The sequence below is a fragment of the Poecilia mexicana genome, unplaced genomic scaffold (genome assembly GCF_051168715.1).
Source record: "Poecilia mexicana isolate PSO_F unplaced genomic scaffold, ASM5116871v1 scaffold_1, whole genome shotgun sequence".
In the NCBI taxonomy this organism is placed as follows: domain Eukaryota; kingdom Metazoa; phylum Chordata; class Actinopteri; order Cyprinodontiformes; family Poeciliidae; genus Poecilia; species Poecilia mexicana.
Window position 1 is genome coordinate 4,313,926 of NW_028263370.1, and position 23,983 is coordinate 4,337,908.

Below are 23,983 nucleotides of genomic sequence, written 5' to 3' on the forward strand. Positions count from 1 at the left end.
CCAGGATAGTCATTTGGTCACGCTTTAATATCATATAGCTCCTAGTTACTAGAGTAATAATAAGTTACAGGTTTAGGAGGGGAGTTTGAACACTGAGATTGAGCAAAAATCAAATAGATGAAATAACAGGATTGTCACATAAGTAAAAGAAAATAGGCAAAGTAAAAACTGACAAGCACCAGTTTAACCAATAATAATAATAATAATAATAATAATAATAAAAACGTTAACGAACAGTTAATAATAACTTGGCATAAAACAATGACTGTGAACAGAAACTACAGTGTAACATTTTGTTGGACTCCTGGTCACAGATTCACAGCCTCATGCTGTATCATAGACATCAACATCTGGACATTCTGTCCTGTACTGATACAACTCTACCTGAAAAATATTGCACATCTCCAATAAGTATTTTCGATTCAATATGAAAATAAATAAAATTGACACTTCATTGTCCCGATATTACACTGAGTGAACAATTGACACTGGCCTTTACTTATAAACAAACAAAATAAAAAGTCCTAAAAACACATATCTAAAAAAAGAATACTATTAATTATTTGACACTTTCTGAAGATTTGTATCACAGCCAAATCTGTGTATTCTGATTCAAACCGATGTGTTTGAAGGACCCATAAGAACCAGGTGTTACGTGATTGAAAGCCATCAGTCCTCGACTGTGAGCCCTCTTGCTTCCTCTGCTGTTTCGCTTTGCTCGTTTCCAGAGCCGAGCCGTGTCTGCGGTGTCTCCTCAGCGTTTTCTCCTCTCTCGGGGGGAGAGTTTTGCTCTGCCAACGGATTAGGACCGAGGAAATTTGTGCTCATGTCAATAGTGTCCAAGATTGTTGCGGTGATCTCAGAATCACTGAAGATTGTGTCTGAGAAAACAGAGTTAAAGGTGAACGACGAGCCAAGAGGCGGCTCCTGCAAAACGGATTTGTGGTGTTTTGTGGGAACAATAACCGCTGGATCTCTTGGAGGTTTGACCGGAGGAACGGGCCCAGGCTCAATGTTTCTTACGTCAGAGTTTTGTTCTTGTGCTTGCTCCTGCTGCTCGGTTTGGACAGTCGCCCTGCAGTCGCCGCTGACACTGGAGCGTCGAGATGAGCCCTCCGCTGGAGAAATCACGCTCCTGGCGCGAGGGAGACTTTTAGGAGACCTGAACTCCCCCAGCTGTGCCTCTTTCACAAGAGGGGCAGAGAAGCAGTTCAGACAGCCAGACATTGAGGATGATTTACCCTGAACATACAGCACTGTGATCGGCGAACAAGCAGAGGCTTGAGCTTTTTCGTCTTTGGAGCTTACCCCGTCGAGCTCTGAGCTAGTTTTGCCTGCGCTGCCAGAGTCCGAGGAGCGACGAGACACTTTTTTCCTCGACCCCCTTCGGATGGTTCTCGTGCCTCTTGTGAGCCAGAAGTCCTGAGACAGCACTGGATCTTTTTGTCTTTGCAGCATGTCTGCGTTCAGACTGCTGGGAGTCGGCATCGTGGCAGCTTTCTCCCTGCTTTGCTGAAGCTTTGAGTGGGGCTGCGGGGTGGACACGTCACTGGGCGGCAGGTAGGAACACGAGGAGTTACGTGACGGGGGCTGCTGGACAGGACTGCTGCCGTTTGACCAAGGCTCGTTCTCCAGGCTCAGGCTCAACTCGCCGCTGCTCTCACTCTGGGCTCGACACTGGACCGCATTGGTCCCTGGAGAAGTAAAAAGATAAAGTTACATTGTTTTAAAAATGAAGAAAATAAGTATCAAATACCTTGAACCTTCGAAGAAGCCAATGAAAAGCTGGGACTTTATGGTTTAGTAATATAACTTTAAACATTATGGATGAACCATGCAAACGGTGAAGTTTGGTAGAGGAGGCATCATGATATGGGGCTGTTTTTTTTTTTGTTTTTTTTAGCATAGGGGACTGGCAGACTTCATTTAAAGAAGCAAGACAATTTCTCAGACCCCCAAAAAAGAGAAAATAATAGAGAAATACTTTGGGGCATTCTTAAAAATTGCACAGATGTAACACGGATGAATTTCTAAGCAAGACAACAATAACAAACACACTGCACCTTCTCTCTATGTCCACTCTATTTCCTGTTTATCTGCTGTCTGATAAAGGTCACTATTGCAGAAAAACATCTTTTAAAAACAACTATATGTTTTATAACATAATTTTTTTATATGCAATTTATATATTCCTTTCAATCTGTTGGAGTTTTTTCATCTCAACAGGCAAATGTGCTCAACACACTGATGCGTAGGGGGGAAGTAAGTAAACAGTAATGGCCAACAGGGAGCAGTAGAGCAGAGCCTCCAGCTCTCCAGTTGCGAACAGGAAAGAGATTAATTCAAAACAGGGTCATGATTGCAGTTTGAGGGGTTTAGCCTAATTCCTGATCTGACTGCACATCTGTATGCTGACTGAATCCTCTAAACAGGAAATCAAAGGGTTTTACCACGATTCTGCAGCCCGTCGCTCTCTTCACATCCAGATGGCACAGAGCTGCCATTCGAATCTTTGTCTGCAGGATGTAAAAAAAAAAAAGTAGGAAATCACCACCCAGCAAGAACAGGATTTACAGCTTCAGCCTCTGAGTGCTGTTCTACTAGTGCTGATGAAATCCAACACAACATCAGTTTCTGGTTGCCTCTACCTGTAAGCCACAGCTCAGAAATGTTTGGGCCAGTGACAGGGGTGCTGTTGTTGAAATGGCCAGATGGAAGAGTGGTGGGATGATGCTGGTGATGTTGGAGGATGGACAAAACGGAGGTACAGAGGGACGAGGTCAGCAGATCCTCTTGGCCTTCGTCCGCATCAGTTTCCTGCTTTGTCTCAAATGAGGTCGATGGCTGGGATAAGCTGCTCAAAGCTACATTGAAGGATGAAGGAGTGATTGGGTGGGTGGGGGAAATGGACAGACAGGTGAAACGTGTCATGCACAGTACAGCGTAGTTTGTCCGTCTGGTCATGTGAGCGGCACAGAACGGTGCGAAGGCGAATTTGCTGCAGCTGGAAGGGCAAAACGCATGCAGCGCCACGACGTTCCTGCATTCATAAGGAGTTGTCTTGTAAATGACACTTGAAGCTGTTGCAATTTAGAAAATGAGTGAAGTTTGATGAAATGAGGCTGAAGATTTGATGGACATTGTGATGTTGCTGTTAGTGCTAAAACTGTAGCATATTGCAAAAATGTCCACAACTATAACCATCTTTACAGTTAGTTAGGTTACAACTAAAACCATTGATGTATTGTTTTGGGGTTTTATGCCATAGGCCAACAAATAGCAGTGCATAATTGTGATGTTGAAGGAAAGTAACACATGGCTTTCTAATTATTTGACAAAAATAAAACCCAGAAGTGTATCGTGCATTTATGTTTAGCCTCCCTGTGTCAATACTTTGTAAAAAGAAAAAAAACAACAACTTTTGTTATGTTTGTAAATCTGTACTTGCTTTGCATGTCAAGATACTAAATTGTCGCACATGCTGCCTCGCAAAAATACTCAAGTTCAGCGAGTTTGGATGGATTCATTTTCAAGCCTTGCCACATATTCTCTATTGGATTCAAATAGCTCAACTTTAAATGTCCCCAGTACTGTCTGCTGTCTGTTTTGATCCTCATGATGCTATTTGTTCACATATGTTCTCCAACAAACATCTGTGGACTTCACAGAACATCTGGATTTTACGTATAAATCCTGTTACTTTTTTGGAGTAACAGGAGTAACATTTTTGGAGTGAAGAGGGCTGAATACAAATGCACGTCACACTTTTCAGTTTTGTTATTTCAAACAAAACATTAAAAATCAGGGATTTTTCCCCCTTCTAATTGTTATTCAGTACTTTGCACAGGTTGAACATATAAAACCTCAAGAAAACACAAAAATGTGAGAAAGTTTGAGTGGTACGAATGCTTTTGCAATCAGAGGTGGGTAGAGTATCTGAAACCTTACTCAAGTAAGAGTTAAGAGTAAAAAAACGCATTTGGTAAAAAGACTGAAACAAAACATCAGTCATGTAATAATTAAAAGTAACACAATCAGACAGATCAAACTATAAAGTGAAATCTATATCAAAGGAGATCCTGATATTTTAGAGATCAAAATGAAAATGATCCATATCAATAACACAATTACAAAATATCAAGATACTGCGAAAGAAGCTTTCTTCCAAATCAGTTTCTTTCAGTATGAAACTTATTAAACTTTAACAAAAACTGCAGGTGTGTGTCTGTGTCTGCTGAGTTTTTGGCCAAAATAAACTTGTTCTGGATACTCAGAGTGGGTCGAACATCCAGGAATTTAACTCAAGTAAGAGCAGTGATACTTCCAGACAAAATTACTCCAGTAAAAGTAAAAAGTACAGAATAGCAAAAGCAAACCAAGGAAAAGTAACTTAGTAAATATAACCAGTTACTACCCAACTCTGTTTGCAATGCACCATTTGTAAGGACCAAGCACATTATGACGTAGTAGCATAAAGCAAAGGCACCGCTGGAATTACTGCTATAACAGCGACGTCAAAGACGCGAGTCAGAATGAGAGCAGGCGGTGGACACACCGGTTTTTCTTACACAAAGAACGACGGAAGATGGACTTGACTTTGTCTTTGTCCTTCAGCCTGCTCCTCAAACGGGGAAACTTTTTCACGGGGGCTTTTCAAAACCACAGCGTGACCACATGAGACAAATACACATGACGATGGGAGGGGAGGAAAACACAAGGGGAAAACAAAATCCAAAGGTCGACAGAGGGAGGGAATGAATCCATATAAACAAGAAAAAGACACAAGGGAGACGTTTATGAGTGTTGGAGAAATTTCACACACAAAATCCATCAGGAATAATGAGTGTCTGGACGTGGCATGCAACGCCGTCTTTGAGCAGAAAAAAATGACAAATGTTGAAAATGCTCATGTGAGTTTTTGGATCGGTGTTAACAAGACAATTCAGCTGATTTGTGATTTAATGTAGTCGAGCATATTTAAAGAAACGGCAACGATCAAACTGCGTCGAGGCTCAGAACAGAGAAGCACGTCCGTAAATAGTTTTTAAACAAATTTACTATTTATTAACAGTCAACATTTGGTAATTCCATATTTTGAAGGCGAAGATAAAACTGCTGCTTCCTCTCTGACAGTCACAGGCCTGATGCGGTGAGTTTCAGGTTCACATACTCACTGCTGCCACGTTGCTGTGAGGTGAAGTCACCCGCTGAGGTGGAGGCCGATCCTCCCGATCCGTCGGAGCTGATGAAGGAGCCGCCGTAGTGGAGGGCTTCGGCCTGTGTGCTTTCGGGGACGTTTTCACGGCTGCTGGACTTCATCAGCTTCTTCAGCTTCAGAGTTATCCAGTTGCCACGCCTGCCAGCGCAACATGGTGGAAATGATGGAGGCAACAGAGGTGGAATTCAGATGTTCAAAATTCAAACTGGAGTCTTATGGTTAGGAGTGGGTGATATGGACTTAGAGTTTAATCAGGATATTTTGTGGTAGCATCTCAATAATGGAAAAAACAAATGAAGGTAAGAACTGTTTCTTACTGCTTCTTTTTTTTTAGCTAATTATAAAGATGGGACTGCATGACGCCGCAATCTTAACCTCACAAACACAAATACTGACCTCGAAAAACATGCGATTTGTAACACACTTCTTTTATGTGAAATCAGTCAAATAAAAAGTGTGAGTATATCACTAAGCTGCACACGGAAGCTGCACTGAATTATATTTTAATTATGTTTTGGGAGATTGTAAACTGTGACGACAATAAATCAAAATTCTTAACATGTGAAATATCACTTGCAATCAATGCCCACCTCTACTTATGATTATTGATTTTACTAATCAAATAATAAAAAATTAAAAGGAGCACAAATCAAACATTCCATCTAGCAACTCTCAAGAAGTTGACTATCCAACTATTCATATTTCAGACTTTACCTTTCCAGTTTGTAATCTTAATGTGCACTGAGATGGTTGTGTTTAGCAAACAGAAGCATCTCAGCAGAAGCAGCTGAAACATGGAAGCTGCTTGATTCACTCAGCATTTGTGTGACTGTCAGAGACGGTTTACCTGCGAGGAGGTGAGGGGTCGTAAAACTTATACTGATCCATTATCTTTTCCTCCAGCTTCTCCTTCTGTCTTCTCAAATCATTGAGCTTATCACTGAACAAAGACAGAGACACCATTGGGGTATTATTATTATTATTTTTTTTTTTTCTTCTTCCTTAAAATGTTCCTAAGTATATCTTCTCTTATCTGAAGCTGTCACTCATAAGTCATTCAAATTTGATCCTTTCCAGCCGACTGGATCACAATCAAATTCTTTTTTTTCGTCTAAACAAGGTCTACGTTTGTTTACACCTGCTGTTTTAGCAAAGAAACAACTTAGTTATAGCTCATAATGATTTCACCAGGACATATAAATGCTCTCTTGCAAACATTCTCTGTTCCATTAAGAAACAAAATTCACCAATTATATAGCAATCACACAGAGCTTGAATCATTGTACTTATGTACAATAAGTAGTACTTGCTAGCATAACTGTATAACTGCAAATACTAGCAGTTGTTTCTAGTCATAATGTGTTAATGATAAACATGCATGTTGTGCAACTCCAGCTCGATGTTCCAACAATCCACAAATCCTAAAATAAAAGTAACAAGATCATTTTTTGTAAGGCAGAAACCTTTTCTCAGTAAAACAAAACTTTTTTCTGTGGCATAATCGTGATGCGACAGAGTGGTCATTTATCTTAGCCAGTCTTCAAGAGCAGCAAGACAAGAAAATATCCAAGAAATCGAAACTTGTGCTAGAGAAGAAGAGTTCAAAATACAGTTCAAATATCACCAGCCCGAGTGCTAGTAACTGTGGGACAAGTGATTTTATTCAAAACTAAATGACTAAATAATGACATCGGGTTGTTTTGTGTGCGTCCTCCGTGCTGCTTACATGTACTGTCGCTCCTCAACATGAAACAGATCCTTGCTTTCAATGTTCTGCTCCAGCAAGCTTCGGTTCTGCAGCATCAGGGTCTCGATTTGGCCGATCAGATGCCGATTCTCTTCTTCGAGGTTCCCCTTCAGCTGACTCAGTAACTAAACATCACACGCAGAAATCTATCTTTAGTTCGCTCAAATTGAGTTGCGCAAACAAAAGTTGGTAAACCTAAAGTGTAACTAAACCCCAAATCAACTTTGTGGATAAACAGTAAATAGTTTCTTGAGAGTTTCTGTGCAGATTTGAACATTTTTGAGTAAATTTGTTCAGTTTTGCAATATTTTTCCTAACACCGTCTCAGTTGGGACTAGTTATACTTTAAGGTAATGTGATCATCATAGAAAGAACTACAAGCTGGCAGCAGACCATAAAAAAAAAAACAAAAAAAAAACGTTGTGCTAGTCCAATACCTCACACTGGTTGGTGAGCTTTGTGAAGTTGATGTCCAGCTCCTGGTCTTCCTTCTTCAGCTTGGAGAAGTCGGCCTCCAGCCAGGTGTACTTCAGGTTGGCCTCGTTCAGCTGGCTCTTGAGCAGCTTGTGGTCCACTGTCAGCGCCTCGTTGTCGCTGAGAAGCAGCCGGTATGTGCGGTTGAGCCTTTAAATGGGAAAAAAAAAAAAGCACGGTGAGCCCAGCGTCGGGTTAGTCTGGCGTCTGTTCTTTATGTTCTCTTACCGGTCCTTCTCGTCGCGGAGCCTGCAACATTCGGCCGCTGTTGTCTGATGCTGTTCTTTCTCCAGAGAGATCCTCATCTGCTCCTCCTTTAAGGTTTTCTCCCGCTCTTCCAGCTTAGTTCTCTGCTGCATCAGGTTGTTATATCTAAAAACAAAACAAAAAATAAAAAATAAAAAAATCACAGACAGAGGCGGATCACATGAGTGCACACCGACGCATTTTAGTAAACCATAAACTGTCATGGACTAAACTTGCTTGCAAAACTTGTCATACACCTTCAAGTTTTTTTTTTTTAATCTTTTGTCACATTTTAAGAAAATTATACTGATTTTTTTAATCACTGCAGAGATCCATGCCTCATGTGAGAAAATGTGTTTACCTATTAGTTTTGCGCTCTACAAATGTGGCCTTTATGGAAGAGAGGTAAGAGGAATGCCACTGTTGAAAGAAAGCCACATCATTCCAGTAAAATACTTTAAAGTTTGAGCTTATAAGCAGGGCCGGATTTAGGGCCACTGGGCTTGAGATAGTTTTGGTGCCCTATTTAAAAAAAGAAAAGAAAAAAAAAGCAGCATTTTATCCACATTTTACGTTGATAAAAATGTAACAATATTAAAACTCTACACTTCATAAAGGCTTATGACATTTATATAAGCTGAAACGTTTGTAAAACATGCATTTATTGTAAAAACATCCTAAATCTCAGGGCAGCCGAAAACTTGGGGGCCTTCACTACAGCCCCTGTTTGTGTTTTCAATAAATGTGAAAAAAAAAACAACAAAAAACCCCCGCAACAAACCAAAACAACAACATTCATTGTCATCCTGCCAGCATCTCGTCTCTCTGACCTGTCCTGTAAAGTTCGATGCTCCAGCTCCAGCGTGCGGTGGGCGTTCTTCAGACAGGCATGTTTCCCCAGCAGAGCCTCACACTCCATGGCTTGTCGCTCGTGCAGAGCCGTCAGTCGCTCGTGATCTCGCAGGAGCTGCTCGTGAGCGCCACGCAGCTCTTCCCGTTCCTGTATGGCGACGTCACGCTCACTTTCTATGCCGGACTGTTGCTGCTGCAGATGAGCGTTCTGGGCCATGAGGGAGGCACTCTGGGAATTTAGTGTCGACTTCTCCACCTGCAGAGGGAGAACAGTTGACGCCTTGTGTGGTTTTGCTTCACCGGCGACTATGTTGCAATGATTTCAATATCTAGGGAGTACTGAGGCGGGACCTGGAGGTTAGCGTTGTGTGTCTGCAGGGCCGTGTTGCTCTCCTGCAGCGAGGCGGCCTGCCTCTGCAGGGCGAGGATCTGAGCCTGCTGGCTGTCCGACTGACTCTCCAGCTGCTTGAGTTGGACCTGCGCTGCCTGCCGTTCGGCCTCCAGAGTGGCATTCTTCAAGAGAAACAGACGTCGCTCAGGACCACCAACAGATTACAGAACCCTACACCTCTGGTTTAGATGTGTGAAATAAATGATTCTTATGCAGCGTAATGTTAAAAGGTGAATCCAGGCTTTTGTTTCAGCGCATCGGTGTTGACAAATTCCACAATTTACAGATATAATCATTGACCCACTAACGATTCACGCTACCCAACTGTATTTGTTATTTTTATTTAATACTTGTAAAATACATTTCACGTTATCTAGCCACTCCAAAATGGCAAAGACAAGAGAACATTTCATTCAACTAAGGCAGGTTTATGAGTCAGTTTATGGCTACTGGAAAACAGCCAATTGCCTAAAGAGAGCAACAATCCTGTGGTTCGGTCGGGTAACAACAAGGCTGATACTTCCAAAAGATTTCAGGTCAAACCCCAAAACAAACCAAGAGCCTGACAATTATATATAATAAAACCTAAAAAATCCGAGAAAAGTTCAATGGAAGAATATTGGCCTCTGCTATAATGTTGGTACTGAGTCTTTCATAATTATAAAGATTCAAAATATATGACCAAGTCATCACATTCTGCTTTCAAGGTCAAATCATTATTAAATTATACTGGAATAAGGTCATCAATAATTTCATCCAATTTTTTAATTTCTTAGCAATAGTTTCTAATAATAATAATAATAAAAATTAAAAAAAAACTCAAAAAAGAGATTTCATGGTATTTCAGATAAAATGTATGCATCTTTCATCTCAGTTCAATCTAATCCAGCACAAATAAACCAGGCTGGTTAGAATCTGATTAAATCCAAAATTGTCCAATTTCTGTAAAGTGCAGCCATGCATTAATTTTCCAATCCTGGTTTGACCTATTTAGGCTCATGGTGGACGGAAGTCGATCCCAGCTGTTATTGAGTGGAGGGCGTACATCCCAGCGGGGCTATTCCTCCTCCTAAACATACACGGATCGATTTCTAATAACGGAGAGGAGACCTCTGGCAGAGTCACATTCAGAGAGGCCTCGGCGACTTGTCGTAACACAGGATCTGCCTCGGTGGTCGACAGTAACAAACTACTTACGTTTCTCTCCACTTCAATCAGGCGGTCTTTGAGCCTCAGCAGCCCCCTGGTAGCCTCGTGGCTCTCCCGCAGCCACTCTGTCATGGCCTTGTTGGTCTGCGCTGGAGGGCTGGAACCCGCCGCCGCTCGCTCTTCCTCCTGCCGCTGCTGCAGGGCCTCGTGGCTCAGCTTCACCTGGTAGAGGTGTGCAGCTTCACTTCGACAATCAGCTAATTCTCTAGAATGAATTCCCTACTCCTGACATCGTAGTGTTCACACTACGGTGTAGCTACGGCTCCATTTTCATTAAGAAACTGACTGGAGAAGCCACTGCTTCTGTCTTATCCATCGTTTTTTTTTAAACTATTTATTCGTGTTTTCCACTTCCTCTCTTCGTTTTGTTGAAAGTTTAACTCGCAGAAATTAAACAAATAAAGATCTGAACCTTTTGACTTCACTTACAGTCTTCAGCTCCTGCAGAATCTGCTGGTTTAGAGAGGAGGATTCCTGCAGCCGAGCCTCCAGGGCGGCCATCTTGTCATCTTTAATCTGCAGGGACTTCTTCAGAGACGACTCCAGCTCGGATTCTAGCATCTTGACCCTATCTCAGGAAAAAACATTAAATAAAATCACGTAAGATATTTAAACATACAAAACATCTTTTAGAATTGATATCTAAGCAGTTTGCACGAACCTGCTGTCTGCTGCTTCTAGCTGCGCGTTTTCCTGGTTCAGGACTTTCATCTCCAGCTCGTGGGACAGCGTCTCCAGCTCGTTGTCTCTCTGCTGAGTTTTCAGCTTCTCACTCACCAACTCCTGAAGGTGGATAGCATTTTAAATGACATGAGTCCTGAACTATTTCACATTTTGTCAAATTTCAACCGCAGATTTCTGTGTATATCTTATTTGGATTTGGCAGACCAACGCAACATAGTGCGTCATTGTAGAGTGAAAGGAAGAGCAAAGGCAGATTAATTTATTTGTATTCATCCCCTTAGAGTCAATACACTAAATACACCGATACCGAAAAGAAAAAAAATGGATTGTATTAGAGTATGCCACACTTTAAAAAAACAAAACAAAACAAAACAAAAAAGACAAAAAAAACAAACCATGCAGTTTCACGTGAAATTCTAATACAATTCATTGAGGATGTAACGTGGACAGCTTTAAATTGTAAGAATACTCTCACAAGTGACACTAATTAAACGTTCCCATGCAGATTTGTAGAGGTATAGATGTGGTTTATCCTCACCTCTCTGAGGGTTGCCAGGGTCTTCTGGTCAATAGCAGCTTGTTTGATCAGCTCCCTGTTGTCTCTCTCCAAGCTTTTGACCCTCTCAGATGTTTCTCTTAACCCCTCCGCCTCCTTCACCAGCAGACGCATTTCTCTTTCCAAGCTTGCCATGCAGACGTTACGGCTGTCTAAGTTGGCTTCCTGAATTTCGGCCTGGAAAGGATGAACATAGCAACCAGGAAACTACTTTCGTAGCTCTTTTAGGCCTTATACTGTCACCTGTTTTATTAGTTTATCAAATAAATGTGATTTCCACCTGCTGTCGGAGTCTTCGGTTTTCTTTCTCTAGTTGCCTTTTGTCTTTCTCCAGCGTGGAGGTTTCGTGCTCCAGGTTCTGTTTCTCGGTTTCCAGCTGCTCCAGACGCCGCGCTGAGATCCGAAGCTCTTCCAGGGATGCCTGCAGGGCCTGGTTTTCTGCCTCCAGCTCCTGAACTTCAGCCTCCAAACGCTGCACTTTACGTTCTCAAAAAGCGCAGTAAAGTAAAATAAAATAATGTAAACCGTGGCATTTCGAATAGTTACATAAGCATATAGAGTGAAGCTACCAAACCTACCGGTGTTGTAAAGAGAAGTCTGTAGCTGCTGATTGAGCGTGTCCAGACCCCTGCATTTAACCTCCAGCCGCTGTGTGTGCCTGCTTGCATAAGATGGACGTGTTGGCACACCTGTGTGAGCGCTGCCGTGTTGTGGCCTTCTGCTCTGTGAGCCTGGGGAGTGACCGCATGACCCGACACAGCAATGGAGCTGATTGTGGTTATTTTCCATGGTTTCCAGATCCGACACCATTTCTTTGTCTTGATCCTGCAGGTGTCCGTTCTCCTGCGCGTGACAATCCGGATAACCCGTGAGAAGGATCCGACTTTGGCCTGCTTCCAGCTCTTCTGTGATGAGCTGCTGCTGGCAGCGTGAATCTCCCGAGAAGGCGTTTGTCTCTGATTGCTCTGCCGATGAGGTAAAGTGGTTGGCGTTGCACACCATCCACTGGGGGCTGAGTTTGGCCTTCCTGCAGCTGCTATGAGCTGCAGCTCTCAGCTCTTCGATGGTCCTCAGGAGTCTTTGGTTTTCCTTCTCCAGCTTTAAAATTTGACTCCGGGTTTTCTCGCTGACCTCTTCGCTCAGCGTCTGTGGCCCTTTGAAGAAACACACCAAAAGTTTGTAACGTTTGGAACCAAAAAGATGCGCATTAATGCTAACCTGTCTTTTAAACGGCCTCACATTTCCTGTTTCAATTTACAGAAATTGAAATTGGGCCAGTTATGTAAAAGAAGCTGAATGAATTAGCAGTCTCAGGTTTGTTTAGATGTAAATAAAAAGAGTTCTATTTAATTAATTGATCTGAGAACAAAGGGAGACATGCATAGTATTTTAAGCATTACTTTATATGAAAGAAAATTTAGGAAAATATCATTTCAAATGATTAAACTGGATTTAAAGCTGTGAAGGTGAAGGTTTGCAGAAAACTGCATCTGAATTTCAGTCAGCCAGTTGGAAGGTTCAGTCCAAAATTACAAAAATATTTCAACCAAATATCTTAAAATTCATTGTAGAAATGAAGACAGGTTTAAAGGCAAACTATAAAAAAAATCATTAAATAAAATAATCTTTGTTTATTCAATAAAACATATTTAGTAAAATTTAGTTTTCATTCAAATAAAAAAGATAAAAACTGATTTTGAGTCAGACTTCGGATGTAAAAATGTAGCTCATTTAAATATGTTAAATTATCTTGGCTTAAAGTTGAATCATTTTTAACATGCTGGTCGTGGCCCGGTTCAGTAGTAATGGTTCTTGAGACATTTCATTCTTCAGCTCTGTACTGATGAAGAAGCCTGATGGATGAAGGGTGAAACATCCTCAAGGACGGTCATGTCCTGGATGACCGAGAGTCCGCAGCAGCGGGTGGCCTAGTTAAATATCAGTCCTCACTACTAATTTTATGGAACTGAAAACAAAACATATTCCTGTGAAACTCGGTCTTTCACTGGCTTCCATGTGCCAGTCCTTCTTTGGGACACAGCAGAAAATATTTAGGCAGGTTCTACCTCACAACAACATCCCCTCCCTCTGACGCCTGCTGCTCCCATTTTCTCTCACCGTGGGAGTTGTCTGCGGTCTTGGAGAGCTGCTCCAGCTCCCACCCCAGGTGTTGGGACTCCTCCATGCTCCTCCTCTGTGCCAGACACAAAGCCAGGTTCTCCTCCTGAAGCTCCTTCATCCGCTTTGCGTCTGCTTCTTTCTCCTGAAGTCAAAACAAAGCGCTTCAAGAATCGGCTTGGCGTGGCGCGAGGAATGAGAAAACAGTAAACTGGAGTGTGTGGACTTGTGCTGCCTCCTTACACTCGAAAAAAATAAAAAATCAGTCTTTGGTTTTGATTTGTTCCTAAATGGAGTAACTAAAAACGAAAATAAAAACAGACTGCTGTCATGCAGGGTGTTTTTATTTTTAAATCACCTTACTGTCCCTGCCTTCTTCTAGGCAGAAACGTCAAAAAGCTCCTTCTGTGTAAAACATGCCTGACCTGCTCCATGTCATGGACGCGGGCCTTCAGCAGCAGGTTGTGTTTCTCCAGCTGGTGGATTTGATCTGTTCGGGACCTCCAGCCCTCCAGCTGGTCCTCCAGCACCTCCTTGGTCTCTTGGAGGACCCTGTTGTCCTCCTTCAGCTCCTGTGACACGCCAAATACGTTTGCACAGCTAACCTATCAAGTTCAAATTTTCAAGCTTTTTCCTCAAACCTTTTAAATATTCTTGGCAACAAACTACATTTATGCACGCGTGGCATCAGGAGCAACCGTAACTCCTTAACTTTCAAAGGAAGTGTAAGTAAAACCCAAAAATGGAAAACAATCAAATATGCCTTCACCTCCACTTTGGCTTTGTAGAACTCCATCTTGTGCAGCTGCTCCTTGTAGCGCCCGACTTCGCTCTCCAGCTTGTCCGCCTTGATGGCGCGCTCCCTCAGGGCGTCGAGCTCATCCCGGTAGGTACGGGCGGCACGCGCATCCACCTGCAGCTGGGAGTTCTGGATGAAGGTCAAACACATGACTTCCCTTTAGAGGCAGGACTTAACAAGAAGAAAATACACCTTTCACATTTCTACAAGCTTGACATTCCCTCCAACTCATCCTGGAGATTATAGATATTTATAAATATGAAAAGAACTTCTGACTCAAAAGTTGGGTTTTTTTTTCCCACCAGTTTTTGCTTTAGTCTAACGGCTTTAATGCTGTTTTAACAGATTTTGACAAAGCATTTTGGAAGCACACAGAACATGTCACTGTTGGAAATAAATATGTCTTCAAAACGCTGGGCACGCATTAGCATCTCTTTGCGTTTTTCTTTTTGTTTGTTTCTCAGGTTAGCCAATCCTTCATCAAACTGAGCATTTTGTCACGTTACAACAAAAAAACTCTCTTTTACTGAGATTTTATGTGACTGACCAACACAAAGTAGTGGGTAACTACGTATTTTTGCCAAGTCGTACCTCCTGTTGAATCCGTTTTAGTTCGGTCTCCACGTTTTCCAGCTCGTGTCTGCAGTCGAGCATCTGTTCGCTCTTTTCCTCTCTGTGGCGATGCATGCAGCGAGAAACTGCAGTTAGGTGTGTTGCGTTAGCATCACAGAATAATTTAACGTGATTAGTTTTTACCCACAGAGAAAGGGAGGACAACTCACAAAATAAAAAATTTAGAATAAAAAAAAAATAGAAAAGACGACAAACCATTTAAAAGGGCAAAGTAAATCTGTGCCTGAAATCTCTGCTTGCTCAGAGGCAGCTGGAGGAATTATCCCACCAACAAGAGAGGATAATACACCAGAGACAACTGGATGGAGAGAAATGGTGGAACTGAGACCTGGATTGGATCAGGGTTAATGTGTGACTGTGTGTGTGTGTGTGTGTGTGTGTGTGCGTGTGTGTGTGTGTGTGTGTGTGTGTGTGTGTGTGTGTGTGTGTGAGTGTGTGTGTTGTATCCGCTGAAATGCAGAGCAAATGTGGGTCAGTGATAGTGCACCGCAATGAAACCTGCCAAGCAGGCAGCAATGTGGGCCAAACTCCGCAGGGCATTGCTTTTCCTGCGCTATCTCTGCCACCGTCGTTCATTCACTCTCCTCCAGCAGCTAAAAAAAGGGAAGAGCTTTTAACATTCACTAATCACTGACCCAAGAAAGTGAGAAGATAGATGTCCACATTCCTCTTTTCTCAAGTCCAATCTTATATTTTATACCCAAAGCAAATGAAGGTCATGGAGTATTGACTGAAAAAAAGGTCCTGATCAACTTCAGCAATAAAGAACAAAATAAAAATACTTCAGTTAATCATTTAAGTCAAATTATTAGAATGGTTTTGTAAATTAACATATATTTTTGTATATTCAACTAAAATAAATCAGTAGAATTTATTATGAAAAAATATGTAAAACGTAGATTTGGTTTGACACTAGAAAGAAAAAAAAAAACCTCAAAACATATTCCTAAATTGGGAAAATATTCATTAAGTTCAGTCCCAATGGTAATTAGTAAATCAAAGTCTTATTAGCTCCTCTGAAGGTAAAAGCAGACCATATAACCCTGTTATTTAACTCCTGATAAAATCCTTATTTTTAAGCGTATTTATGTCAATCTTCTCTTAATCTGTGGTGTGCTTACAGTTCCTGCCGAAGTCGTCTGATCTTTGCCTTAGAATCAGCCAACTCCACAGCCAGATGTTGCTGGGTTCCTGCCTGCTGCTGCATGCTGGGAAAATGGCTGGCAGGCTGTGGACTGGACGGGCTGCTGAGCAAGCTGACAGCTCCTTCCTTCTCCAGCATCAGCTCCACTATTGTCTGCAGAGGTGAATGGAAGTGAATTTAAGATGTTACAAAAATAACTACAGCTCATTTTCCACCCTTTTCTGATATCTGAATCATTTAGACATCTGTATAAGCGTGTCGATAAATCTTTTCCATTTTTTACTTCCACACAATTTTTGCACAAATATGATTGGATACAGGACTCAGTAAATAACCAGCTTCTTTAGCAATAAGCGTTGAGGCTTCCCCTCCTTGTCAAGGGTGTCAATGACTGTCTGGTGGACATCTATCCAACCAGCAGTCTTCCCCATGATTCTGTAACCTGCTGACCCATGAGAGACCATGTAGACCATATTTAACTTTTTCATAATAATCAAACTTTCTCAAACAAATTTTTTCCTCTGATTTCACTGATTCTAAAACTAGATGGCTTAGACAACTTTGAGCTTTCTTCACTTAGCAACAAGTTTCACAAAACAGGATGTTATTGCTTGGAAAAGTTGGATTTAGTGAAGTGAAAAGATCTGGGGGGGGGGTTGGGTTTCAAATGTCAAAGTGTCAGTCAGATATGGGTGGGCGTTTATCGTATTGTTTGTCATTTATCGTGAGAATTTTGATTTACATTTGAAAGGATAAATTCCCATTGACGATGTTTAGCACCCCAAAACTGTCCATACTCTTGGGATTGCTTGGTTTAGCATTTCCTCCATTGTTCAATGAGAGTATAAATAAATATAAATGAATTTGAAAATATGATTAAATGCTGTTAATGTGTGTAGTTTAGTGACATAAATCTCACTTTTTATGTGATTGTTGTCCTAAAAAAACAGCATGGCAAATGGGATTGATGTGCCATGCAGCCTCTGCCATACAGTTAACTAAAACACAGTAATAAATAGTTCTTATCTAACCCTAACTCTTTTACTGCACCACAAAATATTGTGATGAAACTTTAAGTCCATGTCGCCCACCCTTACACTCAAGTTACAAAAATCATCTGATCTCAAGCTGATCCTTCTGTGCAACTCTAAAAACCTGTGAATAAAGTGATGCGTGAAGGTAAAACATGTTCATAAAAACATGTTGTTAAAGTTGTACCTCCAGATGGGTGTCCCTCTGGTCCTGGATGTGCTGGAGGTGTGCTGCCATGTTCCTCATAGCGCTCTCCATCTCCTCTGGGTGAACGCCACTGGACCCCAGCCACTGGAGATCCAGCACGTTCTCCTGACTGTGGGTCAGCTTTTGGCCATGAAGAAAACAGCCAGTCAGTGTAGTGAGAAAAGAAGACAAGACCGGAAGGGTTGAACATCTGATACCTCCTGAATGTGTCCGGCTATGGCAGCTTTTGTATCAAAGTCAAGCGTCTGAATCCTCTCGATGTACTCCTCCTTTTTCTCACACTGCAAACAACAAAAGATGGCAAGGTTCTTATCATAACACACGGGACAGAAGAACGCATCAATAGCAAACGCACCTGAACTGCACACCCCATCAACAAGAGCAGAAGGTTCTTCATTTCTTCCAGACTTTGTTCTGCAGAGAATGGAAAAGGAAAACGATCAGAGCTGGATCCTTCACGGAGGATTTCTACCATCTGAGCAGGGACTTGACTGGTGAATTTGGGTCAACATTCGCCAAAGTTTTGCCATCACAAGCCAGTGCACTTATTAGATTGATTGTGCAATTGAATAAAATGGTTAGGGAGGAGAGAATATTGACTCTGCTGCAGTCTTCTGCAGCCCGAGTTGAATTAATCACCACGGACAGCGAGGACGTCTTGTTTTAATGTTGCAATCTTCCAACAGAAACAACAAAAATGTACTGTAATTTCATTGCATGGATTAGTAAAAACTTTATTACAAACATCCTCAAATTCCTAAAAAAAAAAAAAAAAAATCTAACTACGTGTGCTGAAAATCAGCTGACAACTAAGCACACTGTGAGCCCTTCCAAGCTCCAAAGCTCCAACAGAGTATGGAGACGAGAAATCCTGTGAGGTATCTTTAGGAAACCTACCACAGTAGGGAGTCCTGCCCAGCAGCAGCACGTCTGGCAAAGGAATCATGATTAATTGTCTCAGATTATCCTGCAGAAAAGAGAAAACAGAGGAGGAAGAGATGGGGACTGAAAAACAAAACTTGCATATTTTGGCTGGAGGGAGACATGCAAGACCTTTGGCTACATGCTTCAATAAATCTGGGTGAACGTGCGTGGAGAAACCAATCCAGCTAATGAATATGCGTAAAAGCCGGTGCAGCTCGCTTCTTTAGTGCAGCACTGAAAAGGTCCAAAATTCGCCTCAGTCTATAGGTAGCTTGGTTGTGTGAACAGCCTGTGTGACTGCTGGTGGGGGGAAGCCGGGAATGTTAATGGCCTCTCACTGAGGAATAGAAAACTGTGCTTTGGTGACAAACACTGTTCACTTCGACTTTAATGCATCAGATTGTGATTGTGAACAGCTTGAAACAGCAGTCAACTTTGACCCAAAACCTCCAGGTGTCTCTTAGAGGGTTGAGGAAGAAACGCACTAAGAGACACCTGTTGTTCAAACCACACATCCAAGACTCCAGAAATTAATCTGAAGGAAAATACACTTGAAGAAAGCTGCAGATAATAGATGTCCACACAATCTGGTAAATTTGGGGAACTTTGGGGCAAATATTGGCAAGTCAAGATGTGGCACGCTGACTAATGAAGCGCCCAGCTGCCAGACATTGGACATAAATTTAGGATCTGTATCACAAGAGAACTATCCCATCCCAATGAGATATAAAAAAGTCATTATAGTAAGATTTATAATTTCTTTTTTAAATAAGAAAGCAACAGCAGCTCCTCTTGGGATCTTTTAATGTTGTACAGAGGAAACGGGGTGAGAAGGAGAGTCATAGCCAGCCTCTTTATGACCCTTTAACAAGTCATAATCTGTCAGAGGAACATATTTTTATAAGTTAAATTTTCTCATTTTAACGAGATCTAAATCTCGTCTCGCTAAAATGAGAAACCGCTCCGTAGTTTATGGCAGTAAAAGGCTTCCGTAGCTGACACATTCTTTCGACCCAAGAAGACTTCAACTAAATCAAAAAGTTCTGCAGAGTGCATAAATATGCCACAAGATCACTATGCTATTTCTATTTAATATTTCCCTTGGAATATTTGTGTTTCGGTATTGAATTATGCAGGATAAAATGACAAATCACAATCTCATTTGAACAGGGGCGTGTCCGTGTGTGAGATACACAGCGCCTTGTCCCATAAAGAAACAGTTCTGTGGTGATCTTGAAAGATTTAGGAGAGACCAACGGAGAGACAGACAGTTCAAAATTTTCCACTGTGATCTTTTGATTTCATGAGTCACTACAGAGCTACAGTATATCTGCCTGTTGGTCTCCATATGCTGCTTTACTTGCTGCTGCGTGGTAACCTCTCTTCTGGGCTGATTACACATCTGCTGACATGACCGATATTTAGGCCACCAGATCCACAACATGTGACGCCAATGCAAAGTTGGAACAGCATCCGAAACATGCAGGGATCCCGTTTAGAATGCGATTACGAGACAACATGTTTTGCACGGGATAAGACGAAGAGATAAGACGCTAGGAAATTGTCCAAAAGCTCACCAGATAATAACTTCTGATTTGCTGGACAAGAAAGTTCAGGTTCTGGATCCTCTGACCTGGATCTCTGCACACTTTGTTTGGACACTGAGTTGCAGCAGAAGGATTTCTGAAAATAGGAAAGCATGAAAAACACATTTTAAGTGACATATCTTCTGTTTCCAAACAGATAAACAGGCAGAACAAACTGGCTCGAGGCTCAGACTCTTCTGTGAAAATAAGACTAAGGTCACCATTCATTCCTAACTTTAGCCTGTGTGACATCATCGCTCCAGACCGGGGTGGTTTTTGAGCCAGAGCACGTTACACTTTTCACTGGCTGCACATCAACTTTGGGAAACTGGATCGAGTGGAAATGAGCCAATTGAGTTGAGTTGGCAAAGTGTGAACCTCAAATGACCAAAAATTATGCAGGCCTGGACACCAATAATTTCATCTCAGGGCTGCTTGCATTCCTTTCCACACTGTCTGTCCTCTATCTGGACCTTTATCTCCCATCTGTGTCCCACTGGCGCTAAACAGCAGGTCCTAATCTCAAAAGGGTCTCTCAATCCAAGGGATTATCCCGCCTCCTCCCCTCCCTTCCTTGCAGCATTGTTTTTACATTTAAAGCTGCGCGACCACGAGCGGGATGAGTGAGCCGAATGCTGGCAAGTTGTTCACAAGTGCAGCCTGGGCGTCATCAGTTTCTCCACCTCCTAACAATCAGACTCTGCGGTTAATTTCTGAAGTGTCACTTTGCCCAGACATGAAGGCCAAACACACGAACACCATCAGTTAAGGCTTTTAATAATGGATGAGGGCAAAGCTGCACAGAACAGAAGGCGAGCAAATCATAATCTCTTAAGTAGCATCTTGACAGCATGTATGATGATGTCTTTTATGTTTTTGGCCAGTTTGTTTTTTTCTGCAGCCAGAATGCTCGGCCTCAGCGCATATAGGATTCATGCTAATTCTAACATTTTCTGAGAAACTCTAACCTGAAAGTAATGAGGAAGTTACACTTAAAGTCTTCTGCTTACAACAAAGATCCTCTTTATTTCTGCAGAGGGACAATGGCGGCACTGTTGATGCCTGGATGCATAAAGATGCCTGATGCTGCACCAGCAGCCCCTAAATTACATTTACTGCCCTATAAAAATCTCCAATGCTGACAGGTCACTCATGCTCATCCAGTTTTTTTTTTTTTTAATGTTGCCACTGGTTTTGAAATGCGATCTGAAAGTGTTCACATTCATAAGATGTTGCAAGAGGTGAAATAAGGTGTGCTGACTTACATTTGAGCCATTATCTTGTTCAGAATCACTCCATCCAGAAGGTCGGAAAAGTCCAAGTGGATTCCCTCATCAGCTGGAATGAACGTCTTCACCTAATCACAGAATAAGACATGCAGGAGCTTTAAAGGGAATTCACAATCTCTGTAATTGCACAGATAAAAAAAAACTCTATTAGCCTTTAACCAATGTGCAAACATTTTTGTAGATTTTATTATTAAAAAATAGAACGGAAATTCAGCTTTATAGTAACTTACTTACATTTAAGCTACTGCTTACAACGTTCATAATAAAATTAGTTGGGAATAACCTTTGACAACAAAGATAGAGCGTCATCAAGTACTGTGGGCCTGTTACGGTGCAAGACAAACCATGACATCCTTTATAAATGAAGATATGCCAGTGATTCAGTCTACGATAAGGGCGGGTAACGATGCCCATCCAACCCGAGAAGACGCTTAAAGTTCCAGATAAACCTCTGTGCTCCATGTGAGAAGAGACTGTAAGTTCACACTGTCTGTGACACAGACCTGTCAGAATACACAGTGTGTATTGGGCTGCATAGATAGAGACCAGTCAAACTGCTGGTCATGATGTTATGCCTGATCAGTATTGTCTGAGTCAAATGGAAAAATACCTCCACTTGTCAATAGTTCATGAAAATTGAGTATCTCAATCAAGTGTTATTCTTTAAAATTAATCTATTCATTTGTTTTTTTTTTAACTATCTAGAGCAATCTGAGGCCCCTCTGCATTCAAGTGTTATTTAAATAGGTTACCACTGCAGCATCATTTAACAAGATAAAATATGTGAAAATTGTGTATTTCTTCTGTTTAGAGAGATTATGAAAGTTGACAAAACTATTCATTAAATATTTGTAAAATGTGTACTAAGATTTCTATAGCAAACTTTATTTTTGGGGATACAGGTGGAGAGAACACATCTTAGGGGCCACAAAGTATTAATGACCTATAAAATTCCTTAGTTGTACAGCAGAGGGTACAAACTTAATAGATTTAAATTCTTCACACAATGTTTAAGAACTTGCAAACAAAATTCAAGTATTTCATAATGTCAGAGTAAACCACTATACTTCTGTTAACAAACCAGGTTTGAATAACGTTGCAATGAAATTATTTGTGCATTTTTAATATCCTCTAAAAATTCCCCTTTTATAGTGCACAGAACGTTCACTTACCCAAGTGACAAGGGGGCTCAGCATGAACTGATCCACGGAGGACAGGAAATCTCCACTTTCCATGGTCCCTAAAAGCTTGTATTTTTATCCCAACAGGAAGTCCAAGTCCTCTCTGAATTAAGACCGTTACACTTTTTAAATAGATGTTTCTATTTTTAAAAGCGCTTCAATCTGGTACGGGACAACATAAAAGTTGTGTTTTTCTGATTTGTCTTCAACATATCCGCATTTAGTCCCGCAACAACACCCAGACACGAATAGACATCCTCCCGGTCGTTTGCTGCAAAGGCATCTGCTGTCTGTATTCTCTTCCTCCTCCTCCTCCTCCTCCTTTTCCTCCTCCTCCCTGCTGTCACTCAGGGAGACTCAGCGCTGATGTATCAGCGATATTTAAACAAATGAACTGCAACAAAACGACGTATGACAAATAAAAACATCTACTTATCTTCTGTCAAATACACCTTGTTTTTAGGCGAAATGCTATTGCAGCTAGCAGTCCGTTGCCATGGTCACAACACACTTACCGACTCAATCAATCAAACAGTCAAATCCAAACGGACAGGAACACGTTATTTCTTAGCGGTCCACACCATTCACTGTGAAGGTAGAAAAAAAAAAACAAAAAACAACTTACTGCGCCAAACTTTGGCTGCAATGAGATGTGGTTTTATGAGGCAAAAGCGCCATCTTGTGGCTGAATGTAAACCGAGTTCACAATCACGACATCCATCCATTTACCTTTGATTGTGCTTCAGTTAGTTTTTCTTTGAAATATTTTGCTATTTAATAGTTATATTAAAATCCGTCTGAAACTGCCAAACGTTCATAACCAGTTGCTTACTCTGGAGCAGACATTTCTGCACTCCTTCATTTTGTGCCCACACTGTGAAACAACAACAACAAAAAATCTAATCTAAATCTAATTTATGGTAAAGTACCGGTAGCTGTGCCGGTATTTTACCGTGAATTAGATACTTTTTTTCCCCTCTTTTACAGTGCAGACCTGAACTGAAGGAAGACTAAAGACTACTCCTTTAAAATTAAGGTGAAGGAAATCGTTTTCAAAATAACTCACTGGTTTTATCCCACTGAAGTGTTTCCACTGAAGGATGTTGATGTAAGCTACTGTCTGTGTAATCTTACGAAAATAATATTAATTTGTTTTAGCACCAGGAAGATTTGAGGAACTTTGAATTTACTTTTATTTGTCTTGTCTCACCTTAATTATCACAAAATATATTCTTCAAATGCCATGCTAATACAAGCAGGTATATGCACTTTTGTCAAAAAGGAAAAAGAAGCACTGAAGTGTTTACATTTTTAACCATATACTGTCAAAATGGAAAAAAAGCTATATCTATAAATCTTATACGACACATGAGATAAAGATAAATGAAATATTAACAGCAGCAGCTTTAGAATTATGATTTAGTTTAATACGGGAAAACACCTGTGCAAACCAAACTGGCATCATGTGAAAATGTTTGTTTGACCTGAAGTTCATGTCCAGACGTCTTCCTTCAGGATTTCCTGGTTGAGAACAGAATTCATGATTCGTTCACTTGCAGCAAATTGTCAACTTTCTGAACAGGCAAAAAAAGACACTGACCATTTTACCTCATGCTCAAGTCCATGACCATGATGCTCCTGTTGGGTTATAATGTGTGTAAACATGTTGATAATCCTGCAGAGCTCTGCACCA

General features: G+C 41.3%; 1 protein-coding gene across 1 annotated transcript; it reads right to left on the reverse strand.

Annotated features, from left to right (window-relative positions):
- Nucleotides 1-48: 48 nt before the first annotated feature.
- On the reverse strand, nucleotides 49-22,344 carry ccdc88aa (coiled-coil and HOOK domain protein 88a). Its single transcript, XM_014967437.2, has 29 exons — nucleotides 22,282-22,344; nucleotides 21,086-21,177; nucleotides 19,812-19,917; nucleotides 18,208-18,277; nucleotides 17,666-17,724; nucleotides 17,508-17,591; nucleotides 17,290-17,430; nucleotides 16,049-16,224; nucleotides 14,886-14,967; nucleotides 14,265-14,423; nucleotides 13,921-14,067; nucleotides 13,496-13,640; nucleotides 11,956-12,531; nucleotides 11,658-11,863; nucleotides 11,360-11,554; nucleotides 10,799-10,920; nucleotides 10,567-10,705; nucleotides 10,126-10,299; nucleotides 8,889-9,050; nucleotides 8,516-8,793; nucleotides 7,668-7,811; nucleotides 7,403-7,589; nucleotides 6,945-7,090; nucleotides 6,066-6,158; nucleotides 5,175-5,356; nucleotides 4,569-4,649; nucleotides 2,649-2,864; nucleotides 2,451-2,516; nucleotides 49-1,694 (listed from the first exon to the last, which is right to left on the reverse strand). Exons 1-29 carry the CDS (start codon nucleotides 22,342-22,344, stop codon nucleotides 670-672), a joined length of 5,316 nt encoding a protein of 1,771 aa, XP_014822923.2. The 3' UTR covers nucleotides 49-669.
- Nucleotides 22,345-23,983: the final 1,639 nt, after the last annotated feature.